We start from the raw sequence: 20,086 nt of genomic DNA, 5'->3' as shown, positions 1-20,086 counted from the left end.
TCGGAGGCAACCGGAGAGCCGGACTGGGGTACGGGGTCCCTGAAAATGGAGCCCCCGTGGGGACCTGGATCGGCCACAGCCTGCCCTGGGATGGGGGTCGAAGAGCTGGTCTAGGCCCCCGGGGACGTGAGCCATTGGACCGGCCCATGCTGCATCTTACCCTCTTCCCCTTCCCGAATCTGCAGTAGGGAATCTCAGGATGCCCCAAGGACCGCCTCCTGGGACCCTCTACCTAGGGCCCTGTGGCTGGCCAGGACGCAAGACCCTGGCATTTTGTAAAAAGTGCTGGAGTTGAGGCCGGCAGAACACTGAACGGCGGGAGCTAGCCAAGGCCAAGGCCTTCAGTGCCAACCGCGAGACTACTGTAAGTGTCAGGTTTTGAAGGGTTTTACCCCTGCCCAGCTGCCGGCTACTGCACCTTTTGTATTACCGGTGCTGTGCCAAGCACTGGAGGTTCGTCAAATATCCAGTGTTCGTGGTCAAGTTTGGAAGCGGTATATGGATAAATTGATGGCTCCTGTGAGGGTGGGGGTTTGCAGTTGGTTGCTTTCATCATCTGCTCTAGGGACGGTTGCCCGGAAGCCTGTAGGAAGAGCGTGGCCTCTGAGTCCTACTCGGTCAGAACAAAGTGTGGAAGTACCTCTTAGGTAAAAGGAAAAGTTGTGCCGCTACCGAGAAGTAGCAGACTCAACACGGGTTATCTTTTTGAAGCTCTTTGAGCAGGAAACTGATACGGTCAGTTTTGTACTGCAGAAAGTAATTTTGTTTAAACTTTGTGAAGCCAAGAGAATAGAAACAGTTGAATCTGGGCTAAATTCTAAGTACTTATCTTGAAGATTATTTTGAAAAAAAAAAAGAGAGAGAGATAATTTTGGTGAGCTGCAATAAAATCTCAAAGCGTTATGATATCGTTACTAGAAAGGAGGCAAGTGCTAATGTGTCATAGATACTTATACACCGAAGGAGAGAACAAAAAAACCTAAGTCTTAGAATTTAGGCAGTTGACATTTGAATAGTGATGCCATAATCAGGAATAAAACCACAAGGCTAGTGAGAATTACAAATTCAGTTTTGGTGCTGAATTCTTGTCTAAAGCCACATGTAGCTGTCCAGCTTAAGAGTTGGGAACACAAATGTGGAGATCAGCCTCAGCATTGTGGCTACAGGTAAAACATTTGAATTTGGCATGTGGGCAGTGCCATGAAAATAGTTGGCATCAAGAAGAGAGCACTGAAAGGAAGGTGATTCGAAGGATGATGGCTACATTAATGAAGCAGGAAAGCAGATTGGAGCCTGCAAGAAGAGGCAGAAAAGAAAGTCTCAGATACAGGGTCGAAGCTTCCAAGGTGACCGTATAGCAGAAGGAGAGATTTTGAAGAGTCCATTGAGTCATTCCCAGCTGCTGGGGAAGGAGAAAGAAGCATCTTCTGTATTAACAAGCTGGAAAAAGCAAGCTTAGTAGATGAGGTAATATAAAATACCAGAGGCCTCAATTGGTTTGATGGTAAATGGGAAAAAAATGTGAAGGCTTTATTTGTTTATTTACATAACACGTTTAAAGAGCATATAACAAGCACCATTCTAAACTTTTGAAAATGAACTAATGGGCTGGAGAGATGGCTTAGTGGTTATAGCTCTTGCAGAAAATGTGGGTTCAGTTCTCAGCACCCACATAGTGCCTCACAACCATCATAACTCTGATTTCAGGGAACCTGATACCTTCTGACCTCCACAGACAGTAGCCTTGCAAGTGATACACATACATGCATGCGGGCAGTCACTCATAATATGAAATAACTGAATCTTCTATAATATTGAACTTATTTAGTTTCCCTTAGCAACCCAATTATTATTGGTTGACAAAAAAGCTGAAACACATTGGATAAGTAATTCACCCATGGTCTTAACTCTGAGTAAGTGGCTGCGTAGAGTGTTAACCTTAGGGCTACGATCCCAGAGTCCATGCTTTACTCACTGTAGTATGTTGTGACTAGGGGCTGGAGACACGGCTCAGTGGTTAAGAGCCCTGGCTGCTCCTCCAGAGGACTCAGGTTCAATTCCCAGCACCCACATGGCAGCTCACAATTATGTTGTGACTAGATAGGAGTCAAGGAGTGGGAACATTTAATCAAGATAGGCTTCTAGACTAAAACAAAGAGACCTGCAAGGATAGCAAGGTTGAGAAGAGGTAAGTGATGAGTTTATGTTGTATTGTATGTATGTTCTTTTCCTTTTGTCCTAAGGTCCTCTTCTATTGTATGCCAACTTGCGTGCACTTCTTCTACTCTAATGTTTTCATTTTCAATTTACTTAACATTTTCAATGAGGTTTCTTCTAAAGCTTCAGATGTATTATCAACCAGCTACTCTGGAGCCACAAGGGCTCTCTTGACACATTTTAATGACCAGCTTTGTGATCATACCCTCTAGTATTCTCTAGATTATGTAATGGCACTCGAAGATATCCAGGCATTAGGCCAAATATTTTAGACTTATTTTGGTTATCTCTTGTTCTCTATCTTGATGAGCAAGATCATTGGCTTGGGGATTGTTTTGAATTATTTTAAAATTTCTCTGTGTAGTCACAATCCCTGTCTCGCTCTGTTAAAACGACAGCCTTGTAAAAGGCTGTTCACTAAGCCTTTCCCTTTATATCTTTATCTTCAAATTACAAAATCTCGGGTAATGCAAGAGTATAGGCATCATCATTTTTAAATATTAAAATATTAAATTCCTAGCACAGGTATTTTGAAGTATATTAGGTTGAGATTAAATTTGATTAAATTTAGTAATGAGGATAGAGACTTAGGAATTCTTCCCATAGGGAAGGAATGACATTGAGAAAACAGACAGGCTTTGTGAAATTAAATCTTGAAAAAGCATAATAAGAAACCAAAACCAGAGCTCTTAAGTCTACATTTACCTTTGCACAATTTAGTGAAGCATCAAAAACAGACTAGTAAAATAATAGTTTTAAAAAATTAAACTAAGAGTAAAGCTGAGGGGACAGCTCAGTGGTGAAGAATACTTGCTCCTTTTACTGAGTCCTGGCGTTTAGTTGCCAGCACCTACATTTTGTGGTTTACAGTCACCTATAACTTCAGCTCCAGGGCATCCTTTTGGTCTCCATTGGCACTTGCATGCACATGCACATACATATAGACATACAGACATATTAATAAAAATAAAACGAGTCTTTAAAAAACAGCACCCCTGAGATGAATAAAGTAGGATAAAGACATGAGATAAAGTCAAGAATAAAGGACTAATAGTGTTAGGACAGAAGCAGCTTGTCATTAATAGTCCCCTGTACTTGACAAAAATTTGGTTTTAATTTGTACTTTTTGCTTGTGGATATAACTCTTTTACTGAAGTATAACTAAAATGTACAAAAGTCTACACATCATAATGTAATGCTCCAAAGATTTTCTATATTGTTTCATAGCTTGGGCACAAGTTTGAGCTCTAACAATTAGCGTTTTCTTATTTTTTTTTTAAGATTTATTTTACTTTATGTATATGAGTGCTCTATCTGCAGGTACACCTGCACACCAGAAGAGGGCATCAGATCTCATTATAGATGGTTGTGAGTCACCATGTGGTTGGTGGGAATTGAACTCATGACCTCTGGAAGAGCAGATGGTGTTCTTAACCACTGAGCCATCTCTCTGTCCCCTACCCCCCCGCCTTTGTTTTTTCCAGACAGGGTTTTTCTGTGTCACAGCCCTGGCTGTCCTGGACTCACTTTGTATACCAGGCTGCCCTCCAACTCAAAGCAATCCACCTGCCTCTGCCTCCTGAGTGCTGGGATTAATGGCATGCACGTCTACTGCCTGGCTAACAGTGTTTTCTGTCTCAGCATATTGTTTATGTCCTCAGCTCCATTTTCCTAAGGTAAAGCGTGGACAATAATAACCTAAGAGTAGAGGTTTTCAGGACTAAATGAATTAATTTAGGTAAAGCATTTAGCAGTGTATTTGGAATATGACAGGAATTCAGAAGACATTGGGTATCATTTTTGTAAAAGGAATTAATCTAGTTAGATGATTAATGTATGTTTATATTACTTGTTTGGATGTGTATTGCATACATTTACTTTTATATTACCTATTTGTGCATATACACATGATACTGGGATTACCCTAGGATTCTACACATGCTGGTACATACTCTACTACTGAGCAGTTAATTATATAAAAGAATTTTTTCCTTTTTTTTTTTAAAGGAAAGTATTTCAAATTTGGTCCTACATGATCTAAAGAGTTCTCAGGGTCCTCAACAGAGAATGAATGATACTGAAAATCATCTCTGTTATCGGCCATTAATAATTTCACCGTGATATCAAGGAGTCACTGTGATGTCATTTTTTTAAATGAGCTACAAAAACTGTAATAAACAGTTCATCCATGTGCGCAAATAACTAATGACTTCTTTGCAAAGGAGACAAATGACAGGAAATGACTACTGGCTAACATGTGTGACCGGGGATAAACTATTAAAGGGATAATTGGCCTAATGGATATTAGGAAAAACTTCCTAAAGTAAACAAGTAACTTTCCTTAACAGCAGCAGAAACATCAAAGCATGCTTTTTCTTGAGATCCCTGTTTGGCCATTCCTGTTGCTAAGTCTCTTGAGAACTCATGAGTCAGATGTGAGACTGAACTCCAGCTCATCTGTAGAGAAACAGAGGACACGTTTCCCCCAACATGTGTGTCTTCAAACATTCTGGATGCTGCCCTACTCCAGCTGGAAAAATGGTCATTTTTGACTATAACTAGGAAAATACTGGTCAGCTTTAGAGTATTCAAGATCAGCTCAACACCCTTTTTAAAAAAATGCCACTTGAAATAATGGTCATTTTTATACCTTCTGGTTAAGTTGAAACATTCACTGTTCTAGTTACAGAATGAATATTTTTAAGCTAGTGCCACTAAAACTAGCCAGTGATAATATAGTTTGGCTGCTTCAAAATACTGATAATATTCCTGATGTTTTCTAGATTTCCCTTGTTTGAAAATCACTGATTTCTCTGCCATGATTGCTTTTCTGCATTCCTACTCTCTCAATCCAATTCCTAATCTTTATTGTGATCCCCATATTCAGAATGCCACATAGGAGAAAACATTTTGTTTTGTGCTTATTAATATGCATGTGCCACACTCTCCTAAGTCTTTCTTCTTTCTGTGACATTCAGCTGAACTATGAGATTTAAAATTATTTTTGAGGTAGGATCTCACTCTGTAGCTCAGGCTGGCCTGGAGCTTCATTCTGTCTCCCTCAGCCTCTGGGTGCTGTGTGCATAGGTTTATGCCTTTATGCCCAGCTTAGCCTTTATGTCTTTGTTTCGTTCATTTTCTTCTCATCAGTTTTCAAGTTCTCTGAAATACCTTTACTATTTTTTTGCTTGTTTCTTACTTAATTTTCATTCCTTCCTGTTCCCTTGTAGCCTCAGACATATAATGCCTCCATAGATATTAATCTGTTCTACTTAACAGGATTTTTTGTTTTAATTGTGAGCCTAATTCTGTAGGTTCAACTACTGCACACTGAGCCTTCCCTTGTGTTTAGTGTGGTGTTAGGTGGTAACAGCCTGCACCAGTTTGAACAGAAGAGAATAGGATGCGTATGTTGCCATCTAATGCCCAGGAATTTGTAGTTTGGGTAGAAGGAAGTATTTAATGAAGCAGTTTGAGTGTTATGCATAAGTGCTGTGCTGTGGGCCCTGGAGACAACTCTTTTGCTCTAAGTGTCCAACAGGGGCCTCTTAGGAAGTAGAGAGGTAGACTGGCCGGAATGCATTGTTCTAGAGTAGTGTAATGTGTGACAAGCTTAGAGCAAGTAGCTACATTATGTGCCAGCACTGAGGAACAAGAATAACACGTGGTTCTGTCATCCGGAGCTGATACTCTGTGAAAAATGGAGATTATGAATTTTGGACTTCGGAATCTAGATGTGATACCAGGCATAGAGGTGTACACCTTTAATTCCAGCCTTAAGGAAGCAGAGGCAGGGGGATCTCTGTGAGTTCTAGACCAGCCTGGTCTACAGAGTGAGTTCTAGGACAGCTGGGGCTACATAGAGAGACCGAGTCTAAATAAACATAAAGAGACCTGGTTCTGATGGATGGATGGATGAATAAACATAGATTGGCTAGAGAAAGGTGATAGTCTCACTTGACTATGAAATAAGTGACGTTTGAGTACAAAAAAATTAAGCTAGCTTTCTTACACTGAGGCTATAAAACTATTTCTCAAAGACAGAACTGACATGCCTATTAATCTGATGGAAGACTGGTTTATATAAAGAGAATACCAGTTATCTTTAGTGGTTAGTAGACTAGAATTATGGGTTTGGTGTGGCTAATTTATTCTTCCTGTTTAGAAAAACACATGAGAACCTAAGTTATGAGAAAACCTGGAAAGAATGCGATCAGAACATCAGGACTTTCTCAAAAAAAAATTTTGCCATATAAACATAACAATGTGCAGAATTAAGATTTTCATTTTCTTTTCTTTTTTCTTTCTTTCTTTTCTTTTTTTTTAAGCAGTGTTATTTTCTTAACAGTGTTATGGATTGAACCCGGGGCTTCACATATGGCAAGGCAAATTATCTCCTACTGAGCTATATATGTTCTCAACCCTATGCAGAAAAACCTTCTCTGTATTAACTGATTCCATAAATAACTTATACCATTATTTACTTTTATTAGTTTTAGTTAATTGACTTATAACCAAAAGGCTACCTTGCATTTTTTAAATGTGCCCTATGTATTGAGTTTGAGAGGAGCTGTATGCTAAGGAGAATATTTAGGAATCAGTTCTAGTAGTCCACATGATGAAAATGATGGACACATAGGGATAAGAAGGAAAGAACAATCTAGTAATACTGTTCCCACTCATACCCCCATGGAGTCATTCATCTGATAGTGTTTTATTCTCCATATATAAAACAATGTTCCTTACAGAAGAGTTTAGATTTATCCATAGTACATAGGATAAAGAAGAATTGTGCTTTTGTCAATAACCAAAAACTCTTTAAATCTGTGACTTTTATTACAGAAATAGTCATATGGTTAAATTCATACCAGTTAAAACAAAAAGTGGAGAGGAGTCTCAGCAGGCAGTATCCCTGTAGACTCTTGAAAAAGATGGAAACAAAGGGCTGGAGAGAGAGCTTAATGTTTAAGAGCACTTGCTGTTTTTCTAGAGGACTCTAGTTCGATTCCTGGCATCCACATGGCAACTCACGCCATTTATAACTCCAGTTCTAGGGGATCTGACACCCTCTTCTGGCCTCTGTGAGAATCAAGGGCACATATGGCCCACAGATATACATGTAGACAAAACAGCCATACATGTAAAATAGAACCAAAGCAAAGCAAACAACAATAACAATAATAATAGTAAGTCAAAGAAAAGGACATTTTGTTTTGGTAAAAAGCAGGTACACCTTTCATGAAAAGGAAAATAATGTCTCTATTGTTACTTGAGTTATGTTTTCATTTGACTAGAATTCTTATTTGAGAAGTGAAAAATAAACTTCTTGTACTAACTCGAGCATTGTTCTTGTGTTAAATGTCTTAAAAAGTTGAATGAATGTCCAGTTACTTACACTTCTATGTGACTACTCTTTGAGTATTAGTTGACACCTAAGAATGGTAAGGAATAACTTCTAACGCCCTTTGAAAGCTATTATAGCTTTTTGGATACATACAAAACAGGCATGACAACACGTGGCTTTGAAAGGTAAACTCAGGTCTCTAAATTGTTTAAATTTTCTTAAATTCCGCCTTTTTTACATTTCTGTTCTTTAGGTCTGCCAAAATGTCTGAAAGATCAGATCTCCTTCACTTCAAGTTTGAAAATTATGGAGATTCAATGTTACAAAAAATGAACAAATTAAGAGAAGAGAATAAATTCTGTGATGTTACAGTTCTCATAGATGATGTTGAGGTGCAGGGGCATAAAATTGTTTTTGCTGCAGGTTCCCCCTTCTTAAGAGACCAGTTTTTACTGAATGATTCCCGAGAGGTGAAAATCTCCATATTACAGAGTTCTGACGTGGGGAGACAATTGCTCTTGTCCTGTTATAGTGGTGTGCTGGAATTCCCTGAGATGGAACTGGTAAATTACCTGACTGCTGCGAGCTTTCTTCAGATGAGCCACATTGTAGAACGGTGCACACAGGCGCTGTGGAAGTTTATAAAGCCAAAACAAGCAATGGATAGTAAAGAGGGATGTGAACCACAGAGTGCTTCTCCCCAGTCGAAAGAACAGCAGGGAGATGCCAGAGGCTCTCCAAAACAGGACTTACCTTGTATTCACCCATCTGAAGACAGTATGGATATGGAGGACAGTGACATTCAGATTGTTAAGGTAGAATCTATTGGGGATGTATCAGAGGTTAGAAGTAAAAAAGATCAGAACCAGTACATGTCTTCTGAGCCCACTGCTTTACATTCATCAGAGCCCCAGCACTCCCTGATAAACTCAACTGTGGAAAACAGAGTAAATGAACTAGACCAGAGTCATCTCCACAATTACGCCCTCTCTTACACAGGCAATGATGACATCATCATGACCTCAAAAGATGTCTTTGGGCCTAATATTCGAGGTGTAGACAAAGGCTTACAGTGGCATCACCAGTGCCCAAAGTGTACCAGGGTGTTCCGTCACCTGGAGAACTACGCCAACCATTTAAAAATGCACAAACTCTTTATGTGTCTACTCTGCGGCAAGACTTTCACTCAGAAAGGCAATCTTCATCGACACATGCGTGTACATGCCGGAATTAAACCTTTCCAGTGTAAAATCTGTGGGAAAACCTTTTCTCAGAAGTGTTCCTTACAGGACCATCTTAACCTTCACAGTGGAGATAAGCCCCATAAATGTAACTATTGTGACATGGTTTTTGCACATAAGCCAGTTTTGAGGAAACACCTTAAACAGCTGCATGGCAAAAACAGCTTTGATAATGCCAATGAAAGGAATGTACAAGACCTCACAGTGGATTTTGATTCTTTTGCATGTACAACAGTCACAGACTCTAAAGGTTGTCAGCCACAACCTGATGCAACACAGGTCCTGGATGCAGGTAAACTGACCCAAGCTGTCCTCAGCTTAAGGAGTGATAGTACATGTGTAAATTGAATAGGGCCTAGTGCTCACAGCCAGAGTTGATGTGAGTGTGGCAATGGTTGCTGAGTCTTTTTCCGAGTGATTTGATAGTTTCTTCTCCCAAGCCTCCAAGCAGGTGGTAGTGGGTGAGTGGAAGCTCTAACAGACCAGGCAACTCCCACCTGCAGTGGCTTTGCATTCCTTTGGTCCTTTCCTGGTTCTTTTTTGAGTTATTTATCCTGTGATGTCTGTTTTCCTTTCCTAAGGAGTAATTCCATTTGTCTACCTAGTGTCGATGTATGTCTTAGACTGACACTATTTTAATCTTTTTACAAAGCACATACTGAAGGTACCAACAAATAACCTTACCTCCTTCCTACTAATAGATGCTGTGCTTAGGAAAGTAAATATTTTTCCTTTGGGGAAAAAATGAGGATGGGATATGAGGTGATACTGCTGTTGACCTAAATATGTGATAGAGCCTCTGTTTGTCTACTGTGATTCATCCAAGGCTGATGAGTGAATCTGCTTCCTGTCATTTGTACTTTTTTTTGGAGCTGCTACGAAGAAGTATGTTGGTTTGTACTTCAAACACTAACACAGCCCATCAAATTTTCCTTATAACCCAGAATACAATCCTTTCAGCAACATCTACAGACAAATAGGGACCATCATGAGGAAGATAATCAGTAAATGATAGAAATATAATAGAACAACAGGGGTACATGGATAGCTTCCTAAATATTCTGTCCCAAGAAGAGGCCAGCTGCTTATGTATGTACTCTGCTGATACTTTTGTAATTGGAAGTTCTTTAAGCATACTTAAGTGAGCTAAAGAATAATGGACTATGTTGGAGTTATACTTTGTAACCGTTTATGCTTAAAGGTACATTTGGCCATAACTTTTGTCCGGTATACATTGTCTCCAGGTTTTCCTTTTCACATGTACCTTCATCTTGGAAACAGATGAAAAAAAAATTAGTGAGATACAGAAGAACAACCAGAATTTTTGCATTTTGATGGTCTTAGAGGTACACAATACACTGTCCACTTTGCTCCCATTGATAGTTGACTTTAAAGGATGGGGGGAAAAGTCTTTATTCTTAAGTAAATTTCAGACACAATTTTGAGTCTGTTTCTGACCCAAGGGTTACAGTGAGGTAATGGAATTGCTTAGAGAACTTGAAACTCTCGAAAGGTTGCTTATACTATCTCATTTTTTAAATTTAATTTTTTATTTATTACAATTTATTCACTTTGTATCCTAGCTGGAGCCTCCTCTCTTGTCCCAATCCCAGATTCCCTTCCTCTTCTCCTTTGCTCCTCTCCCAGTTTACTGATAGGGGAGGTCTTCCTCCCCTTCCATCTGACCTTAGCCTATCAGGTCTCGTCAGTAGCAGCTTTATTCATAATAGACAGAACCTGGATACAACCCAGATGTCCCTCAACTGAGGAATGGATCTAGAAGTTATGGTAAATTTACACAATGGAATACTACACAGCAATTACAAACAAGGAAATCATGAAATTTTCAGGCAAATGGTGGGAACTAGAAAAGATCAACCTGAGTGAGGTATCCCAGAAGCAGAAAGACACACATGGTGTATACTCACTTATAAGTGGATATTAGACAAATAATACAGGATAAACATACTAAAATCTGTACACCTAAAGAAGCTAAGCAAGAAGGAGGACCCTGGGTAAGATGCTCAATCCTCATTCAGAAAAGGCAAAGAGGATGGACATCAGAAGAGGGAGAAAACGGATAAGGACAGGAGCCTACCACAGAAGGCCTCTGGTAGCCTGGCCACCATTGGCCAAAATATACCTGATTAAATATGAATGACTGTCCCCATACATCTCTACCACTATACCTTGGCTTTAAAAAATGGTCAATAGTAATACATTACCAGAAAGTTTCCAGTTTTGTTTCACTATTGTACATCTGTCTTGGCTTTCGTAGACAGCCAAGAATTTGCCAACAAAATGTCACAAAAGGACTTGTGATAATTACTTTTCAAAATGTATTTTAGTGACTTGTGCCTGTAATCTCAGAATTGATTAAGTTGTAGGAGGGATGCTCTAACTTAGAGGCCTGTCTGGGCTACAGAGTGAGGCCCTATTTCAAAAGACTGATTAAATACAGTTATTTTACTGTAGTGCTGGAAGCCAAATCCAGCGCTTCACATGTGCTGGGCAAGCACTGTGCCGCTGAGGTACAGCCCTGGCCTGGTGATTGGCTTTTTTTAGCTAGATGAAAATTGCATCATTTCTAAGTGAGTGATTGGCCTGGCTACGAAGGGAAAGACAAGTTAGAATAATGTGAGAAGGAACCAAATATGAAACTGATTTTGTCTAAGAAACTTTATTTCCACTAGACTGTTGTTTCTGTTTTCAAGCTATGCTAGTACATGGATAGATAATCCAAAAATTAAACTTAATTTCTATATAGATGCCAAGAAGTCTTAATTTCTTATAATTTGCTATATTTACACATGGCTCGATTTGAGGAATAATTTCTCTAATGCTAACTATTTAAATATGAGAACAGTTGGCTAATTAGACTGGCAGGCACTTATGGTCAACATCTCTCAGTGTATGGTCTAACAATGCTTCCTAGCATTCTGAATTTTGCATGATTCGTCCAAAGAGCACTGATTCTATGCAACAATGGCACTCTGCTCATCCAGTGTTTTCAATATTTTCTCTGAACATCATTTTTTTCATAGGAAATTTTCAAGATGGTGGGGCTCCACTTGCTCATATTCTTGTCCAGTTCCTGTTAGTAGTTTGAAAACTAAAACCAACATGGGTTCAAATAGTACTGGTTTCTCTGGCTAGAGGCTATTTCTTGATTTATTTCACTCCCTAAGAAGCCTTTTCTTTTCTTTTTTTTAATGCGGGGGAATTTGAACCTAAGGCCTCATGCATGGTACACACGTACTCTACCACTGAGCTACTCCCTCATCCTCAAGGAGCGTTAGTAAGCAACTGGTATTTCCAGGTGCTGTGTTATAGTATGAGGTTAGGAAAGTAGGATTGATATCTTCTCTGCCCTTACAGGGCTTACAGTGTCAAGTAATTTTAGTGAGAAGAGGTCTCAGATTTACTTCCTAAGAATAAAATTGCTTTGTTTTGGTTAATTGTTTAAAGCAGTAGTTCTCAACCTGTGGGTCATGACCCCTTTTAGGGCTGCGGTTTTCACTGGAGTTGCCCAAGACCATAGGAAAACACAGATATTTACATTATGATTTATAACAGTAGCAAAATTGCAGTTATGAAGTAGCAATGGAAGTAATTTTATGGTTGGGGTCACCACATCATGAGAAACTGTATTAAAGGGTCACAGCATTAGGAAGGTTGAGAACCACTGACAAAGTCAGCTTTCTTAGGATTTTCTGTTATTAAAATATTTTGTTCTGTTTTCAAGTGCAAACCACTTACCTAGTTTGTGGTCCCTTCCTTTTCTTGGCTGAAGAAGTCTTAATTCTGTGAGACATTTAATTTTGTTGGGACTTGGGTTCTTTGCTTACATGTTTCTCAGATTTTATAGCAAAGAGGTCAAGTTATTGAAGGGATTTATATTTTATAGTGGAAGAAGGCTTTTAACACTAGTGATTATATTGGGGGGGGTGAACTCATCATTAGGTTTTGGTTTTTGTTTTGAGGCGGGATCTTACTGTGTACCCTTTGCTGCCTCAGCCTCCCGAGTGCTGGGATTAAAGGTGTGTGCCACCATGCCAGGCTCAGTATTTGTGTTGTATGGATTCTAGGAAAACTTTGAAAGGAAGAGGACTCTTTTTACTGTAGTTTTTTTATTTAGTTATTTATTTATTATTTAATATTAAAACAAGCTCCAAACTGAAGTGGCTCTGAGGTAAATCAGGTGTGGTTTTGCATTAGTTTAGAAAATGTGTAAGTGAATGGTGACTAGTGACACCATTTCTGAAATACTGTCCTAAACAAACAACTTAGAACATTTTATTTCAGCTCATGAATGGCTGTTCTAAATCTGTTGTATGTTAGACATACTTTCAACTACCTCTTTACTTAAAATGGGGAAGTTTCCTTAATAAAATTTGACAATTAAACTGGTGTCCTTGACTTATTTTCCTACTCTCTTCCTTCCCTCCCTCCTTTCTCAGTTATTTGAATTTAAATTCTTTAAAACTTGTCATAAGGATGGTGAGGGCTGAAAATGCAGCTCAGTTAGTAGTGTTTACCCAGCATGCAAACACCTGGGCTAGATTCTCGGCGATAGGGGGAAAATTTGAGTTTGCCTTTTGAAGAAAACATGGGTTGACCAGAAATTAGTTATTAGTAGAACCAGATATTTCTTTATGAATCTGCTGAGAATAAAGAACCCCAGTTTCAGGTTGGTGTGTGTGAATCAGTGGAAGGGTGCTTGCCTAGCATTTTGGAGGCCCGGGCCTTGTTTCTGGTAACAGGGCCATACACACACCACACACAAGCCGGCACTGTGGTGCACACCTTTAGTCCCCACACTCGAGGATCTCTGTGAGTTCGAGGCCAGCCTGGTCTACAAAGTGAGTCCAGGGCAGCCAAGGCTACACAAGAGAAACCCTGTGAGAAATAAAACACAAAAGGTCCCCCATCCCTTCACTCCGCGATTAGGAACTTTCTGAATGCTAGGCTCTGCGAATGTAAAGAACGGTAAATATTGTCCTACATAATCTCCTTTCCTTGATGTGGCATGCTTTTCCATGTGGTTATGTAAATGCAGTTTTAAAAATGAATCATTTCCAACTGGGTCCAAACTTTTTGAGGAGCAGGTTAGAGATAATGTGTATCCAGTATAAACCGGTTTTAAAGGGCAAGTAGGAGAGAGAACAGTGATTTGCATTCACAAGGTCCTGTTTTTAATTCCCATCACCCAGAGAGAAAAATCCTCTCGGAGCAGGGCGCATAGTGGTCTTGTCATAGTGACGGGCTGTCTAAAGGAGAGTGAGAAGGATGTCAATGGAAAAGAAACGACAAGGAATGAAGGGGAGGGCAGACAGTGGTGGAGCTGCGGTCCAGAGATTGGGTCCAGGTCTTTAAGAGGCCCTGCTCCAATTCAGAAGCGCAATGGCCTTTCCTTCGGCCCCGCCCTTCAGTTCATCGGCGTTTCCGGCCGTGAGCGCTCTTCACTCGCTGAAAACAGCTTCACGGCGGGAACGGCCAGAAAAGGCTCGGCTGCCGGTATTCAGACATTTCTCTGTATTCCAGGAGCGGGAAAAGTGAGGAAGAAAGAGCGTCACAGGATGTCCTTCCGGGGCGTCCAGACAATCTCCGCAAAGAATAAAGCTGGTTGACTCCGGAAGCGTTTTCTTCCAGGCGAAGTCCACTTTCCGGCCTGTGCTGCGGTTGCCGCGGAAGCCTTAAAGCCAGTTTTGCTAGTCGGTAAGTGAAAGTGAAGCAGGCATGCCGGGGGTGAGGCAGAAAGACTATGCTGCGCGGGAGTGCAGCCCGGTGCGGCCTCAGCTCCACCCTGGCGCGCGCCCGCCTGGCCGGTCGAAGTGGAAGGCTCGGCGTGGGAACCGTGTGCCTCGCAGGAGGGAGTTGTCAGGCAGGCGATCTAGGATTCATGTCAGCTCTTCCTGCGGTGTGCGCTCCTGTGCCCACTGGGTGAACACAATAAGGAGGAAAAGATGCACGGGGAGAGGAGGAGTCACGTTAATCATTGGTTTGTGCTCAATGAAGCTAAAGCACGAGTTGGGAAATGGAGCTGGAAGCGAATGCAATAGATAGGCAAATGGGGTGTTCGCTTGGTTTTGTCAGTACAGTGTAAGGAGCTGGGTGTATGAAAGATGGACCAAGATCAATCTGTAAAAGGTGAGTTTGGCTGAAATCCTGAAAGCCTTTGAAAGGCTGTCTAAGAAGTGGGGGAGATGGTGGACTTAAAGCATAAGAGCATTTCTCTTTTTTCTTTCCTCCTCATTTTTAATCATAATGTTAATTCTGGTGGGAATTCAGGATGGTATTTAAAGAGTGTCTTCTCGGAAGACCTGTTGATGACCAGGACCTGTTGCTTGAGCAATGGCCAAGGCTGTCAGGACTGGGGACTTTTGGTAGTGGTGGCTAATAGCCAATTTAAAGGGTACATTTTCTAATTTAAGGTGTTAAGTATACTTTTTGATGTCACTGTACCCATTACTGTTACTTAAAAAATTACATGCCATGAGATGTTACAGGAATGCATTATGATTTTCTAGATTTACAGATGGTGATTTGGGAACAGATTCACACCTAGCACCCAAAGTAGAGTTTGGGTCTTCATTTTTCCCAATACACATTGGAAAGTCAGGTAATAATACGATAATAACATGGAAAAGCATTGCTTATTCTATCCCAACGCTTGTGCTCTGTTTTGCATAGATTGTGACCATGGCTGCTGAGTCTGATGTTCTACATTTCCAGTTTGAACAACAAGGAGATGTGGTCCTACAGAAAATGAATCTCTTAAGACAGCAGAATTTATTCTGTGATGTATCGATTTTTATTAACGATACTGAATTCCAGGGGCACAAAGTGATTTTGGCTGCTTGCTCCACTTTCATGAGAGATCAGTTTTTACTCACACAGTCAAAACACATCAGAATCACCATTCTGCAGAGTGCAGAAGTTGGCAGGAAGTTGTTGCTGTCCTGCTATACTGGAGCACTTGAAGTGAAAAGAAAAGAGCTTTTGAAATACCTGACTGCTGCCAGTTACCTTCAGATGGTTCACATTGTAGAAAAATGCACAGAAGCTTTGTCGAAGTATCTGGAAATTGATCTTTCTATGAAAAATAACCAACACACTGACTTGTGTCAGTCTTCAGATACAGATGTAAAGAATGAAGACGAAAATTCTGACAAAGACTGTGAGATAATTGAAATTTCAGAAGATAGCCCTGTAAACCTAGATTTCCACGTTAAAGAAGAGGAAAGCAGTCTGCAGTCTGCTGTGGAGAGGTTGACATCAGAGCAAACGGGAATGACATCACCAGAGCTCTCTACAGTAGACAGTGGCTTTAAAGAGAATGAAATTTGTATCCTCCATGTAGAATCGATCAGTACAGACAGTGTAGACAATGGGCAGTTTTCACAGCCCTGCACCTCATCCAAAGCAGGCATGTACTTCCCTGAAACACAGCACTCACTGATCAATTCTACCGTTGAGAGCAGAGTGGCAGAAGTCCCTGGAAGTCAAAATCAAGGCTTATTTTCTGAGAATACCGATGGAAGTCATGGGACAGTAAGTGAGATTCAGAACCTGGATGAGAATTTTTCCTTGAGGCACCAGTGCCCCAGGTGTCCGAGGGGCTTTCTTCACGTAGAAAACTATCTGCGCCACCTTAAGATGCACAAACTGTTCTTGTGCTTGCAGTGCGGGAAAACATTTACACAGAAGAAAAACCTCAACCGGCACATCCGAGGACACATGGGCATACGGCCCTTTCAGTGTACCGTGTGCCTGAAGACCTTTACCGCTAAGAGCACACTTCAGGACCACTTGAACATACACAGCGGTGACCGGCCATATAAATGCCATTGTTGTGATATGGATTTCAAACACAAATCTGCTCTCAAAAAACACCTAACCTCTGTGCACGGCAGGAGTGGTGGTGAAAAACTGTCTAGGCCTGACCTCAAAAGGCAGAATCTGCTGTAATCAAATCGGAAACTTGTGAAATAAACGGAATCACTTTGTTAGGCACTCAAGATGCAGCATTTGTTGTGTGCCTCCCCCAATCTTTAGTGTTAATTTTTCTTTTCTTCTTATATGTTACTCATTATAAATCTCTAATAGTTCCAAAGTTGTGAGTGGCTTCAAAATCTTTATGAGATTCTACGTTATCTCAGTCATTATGTATTAGTCCTGTGTTCAGCAGTAATTGCAGATTCTGATTTGTAGTGTTTAGATAAGTGATTTAATGTTGACTCTAACTATGTAGTAACTTCAGTTGGTTAGAATGACAAAATAGATTTGAAAGCATAATGTTGCCAGTCATTATTAATTTTGAAAGCAGATGGGACTTTTAAAAAGATTTTCTTTTTAATGTTTAACCAGTGTCCTTGAATTATAACCAGAACACCTAGGTATTGTCTTAAACTAAAGGAACACAATTCAGATTCACATGGGACCAGCAGAATGTCCTTAGAATTTCATTTAAATGAAATGTCCAAGAGAATATGTAATTAGACCCTTTTCCTGGTTACACATAACACAGCTGGATTAAGAACTCTGTGGCCAATGCAAGTATTTTCTTGGCATAGATTGGGAATAGTCCAGTTTCATCAAAGACATTTGTTCTACAGTTTACTTAGGGTTTCTTCTTTTATTTTGGTTAACATGCACTAAAATTGACCCTTCTCTGGGTCAATTCATAATTCAGTGAATTTAACACATGATTTTCTATAGTTGGGACACAAACAGTTCCATTTCCTTCCCAAATTCCCTAATGTTTCTCCTTTGTAGTCACCCATTCTAGCTTTAAATTCTACTGAGTTCTTCATGACTATAATTTGCTACAATCTGTGGTGATATAAAACTGGAATTTTACAGTATGTTTCCTTTTGATTTTTTTTAACCCAACATTATTTAATTGAACTTCATTTCTGTGTATATTAGCAAATCATTACTTTTTAATAAATATTTTATCTCTTATTTTACTTTCGATTTGTGTAGTCCAGGCTGCCTTCAAGTTTGCCTCACTTCTTGAGCACTGGGATTACACCTGACTCCTTTTTTCTGTTTTGAATTATCTATATCTTTTCGAAGAGTAACCAGGTGCATAGTTTAAGTTTTGAAAGCTACTAGAATTAGTTATAATATCTCATTTGTATGAATACCTCTGAATTAAAAAAATTTTTTTTTGCCTCTATAATGAAGAGCAAAATTTATTGCAGGACAAATCACCTTCCCTGACCATAGGAAGTATTCAATTTCAAGCTGTCCTATTTCTCTTCATAACATAGCTCTATGTAGAGTTTCTACTGTATACTATATTCTGCTGGCACTCTCTGTATTTTAACATGTAATATACTTTGTACTATATAAGAGTTTTGTGAAAATCATGTAGTTGTTAAATACAATTTTTGTGATCCTTTTGTGAGAATAATGCTCTACACGGAATTTTAACTCTGGGAGTGACTTTAATGAATCTAAGTCTCACAGTTGACTTCATAACCCAAGTCACCATTTAATGACATTGAGCAGGTAACCTGTCTTTCGACTTTTCTTAATTTTATATTAAATAGCTTTGACCTTCATAATTTGTAGAATTAGTTCTAGGTCTAAATTTCTACAAATTTATATTCCACATGTGAACAAAGGAGACATTTATGTCTTTGGAAACATTACTATTTGAGTACTCTGTTAAAAACAGAACTTTTCTAAGGTAAAGGCTTTGTTCCACTGCTTCAGTGGCTAATCTCCTTTCCCGTGTGACTTAAGAATGGCCAGTTACAGTGTGAGCACATTTCCTTCTGAGAAACAGATTACTTGTGACTGAAGTGCTTCTCTTATTTTTGCTTCCTAAGCTGAATTTTGGAGGGGAGGGCTAGGGATGGGTGAGGAGGGTAACCTACAGTGAACAACAGATTTTTTTTTTAAGAGGGTGGTATCTTACTATATTGGTTGTTTTGAAGGTGTTTAAGTTTGATGTGTGCCTTGTAAGATTGTTGTAAAAAAGAAAATTGTGAGCACTTTGAAAGTTTTGCTTGTGAGAGGGTGTTTTATAAAGTGATTTGTCATTTACACTATTTCTGTTACATGCACAGATTAACTTCAAAACATTCCCTGGAGATCTGCGAAGTGCACATGCCTATCTGTTTTCCAGCACTTGAGAGAGAGGCAAGAGAATGAATTCAGTGCCAGCCTTCTTTACATAGCTAAGTTTGAGGCCAGCCTCAGCTACCAGAGACTTTGTTTTAGAAAAACTAAAAGTAAACAAACAAAACACATTCCTGGGCGATTATCTGTTTGCATGACGTGTCTGAGAAATGCAGCAAAGTGGAATCTGTTAAAATATGCAGGGATGACAAAGGAAAGTAGCATTTATTCCTTTTTAAACATTTTTAGCTGTTTATGACAGAAAAGCAGTATGTTTAGGTTGTGCCTCTATTTAATGCATTTATATATGTAAAAGGTCTTGAGAAGGTAGTTGTTACTTTATTATAGAGAAAATCCTTTCCTCTTTTCATTGGATGTAATTATGTTTGTATAAAACAATAAACTGGAAGTGGGGATGGAGAACTCTGGGCTGCGTATTTCTATGAATTTAAAAGGATTCAATTTCTGTTTCCTAAGAAGGTATTTTTAAAATTATGAATGTATGTAGAGGGATATTTGTACATTTGACAGCCTTGGCTGTCCTATATGTTGTAGACCATGCTGGCCTCGAACTCAGAGATCCACCTGCCTATGCTTCCCCAAGTGCTGGGATTTCTGGTATGTGGGGGTTTTTTGTTTGGTTGGTTTTTGTTTTGTTTTGTTTTGTTTGCTTGTTTAATTATGTGGGTGGGCATGTGCTTGCCAGAAGCTGTGGACCCCTTTTGGAGCTGCAGTTACAGGAAAGCAGTTACAGTTGTGAGCTGGAAACCATACTCAGTTGCTGTGTAAGAGTAGTTGGCTACATTAACCACCCGACATCCGTCCAGTTTCCCCTGGCTGTTTAATCATTTTAAAACTACCTAGAGGGTTTTTCTTATATAGATACTAAAAGTTAGGTAAACAAAGAACACCAGCCATCTTAGGGATTGTATTTTAGTTGAGGTAGACAAAGAGTGTATGTAAGATTTTGAAATCAGTTTGGAAAAATGCCAGCAATAAAAAATGATAGGGAAAAGCAGATGGGATTGTTTCTTTTAATGTGGCTTTCCACATTTGGGGAATCTTTCCTCTGTGAAATGGAAAAGTATATTGAATGGAAAATTCACAAACATATACTTAGATACACAGTAGGTTAGGAAACATATAAAAT

At 39.6% G+C, this 20,086-nt stretch overlaps 2 protein-coding genes across 3 annotated transcripts; both read left to right on the top strand.

Annotated features, from left to right (window-relative positions):
* The first annotated feature begins 231 nt into the window (after positions 1–231).
* On the top strand, positions 232–19,359 carry Zbtb6 (zinc finger and BTB domain containing 6). Of its 2 annotated transcripts, XM_021656950.2 has the most exons (3): positions 232–364; positions 14,347–14,520; positions 15,496–19,359. In XM_021656950.2, the coding sequence occupies exon 3, from the start codon at positions 15,505–15,507 to the stop codon at positions 16,771–16,773; it is 1,269 nt and encodes a 422-aa protein (XP_021512625.1). In that variant the 5' UTR covers positions 232–364; positions 14,347–14,520; positions 15,496–15,504; the 3' UTR covers positions 16,774–19,359. The 2 variants fall into 2 exon arrangements, with proteins under 2 accessions (XP_021512625.1, XP_021512626.1); XM_021656951.2 differs by lacking the exons at positions 232–364; positions 14,347–14,520 and adding an exon at positions 14,530–14,952.
* Zbtb26 (zinc finger and BTB domain containing 26) lies at positions 236–13,208 on the top strand. Its single transcript, XM_021656949.2, has 2 exons — positions 236–364; positions 7,815–13,208. The coding sequence occupies exon 2, from the start codon at positions 7,825–7,827 to the stop codon at positions 9,148–9,150; it is 1,326 nt and encodes a 441-aa protein (XP_021512624.1). The 5' UTR covers positions 236–364; positions 7,815–7,824; the 3' UTR covers positions 9,151–13,208.
* Positions 19,360–20,086: the final 727 nt, after the last annotated feature.

Source organism: Meriones unguiculatus, chromosome 8 (genome assembly GCF_030254825.1).
Source record: "Meriones unguiculatus strain TT.TT164.6M chromosome 8, Bangor_MerUng_6.1, whole genome shotgun sequence".
NCBI classification, from domain to species: domain Eukaryota; kingdom Metazoa; phylum Chordata; class Mammalia; order Rodentia; family Muridae; genus Meriones; species Meriones unguiculatus.
Note: the sequence above shows the minus strand (reverse complement) of the source record. Positions and strands in the feature narration are given on the sequence as shown.

What these genes read in the sequence shown, in the direction of transcription:
- Zbtb26 (XM_021656949.2), top strand. Translation starts at nt 7,825, where the DNA reads ATGTCTGAAAGATCAGATCTCCTTCACTTCAAGTTTGAAAATTATGGA.
- Zbtb6 (XM_021656950.2), top strand. Translation starts at nt 15,505, where the DNA reads ATGGCTGCTGAGTCTGATGTTCTACATTTCCAGTTTGAACAACAAGGA.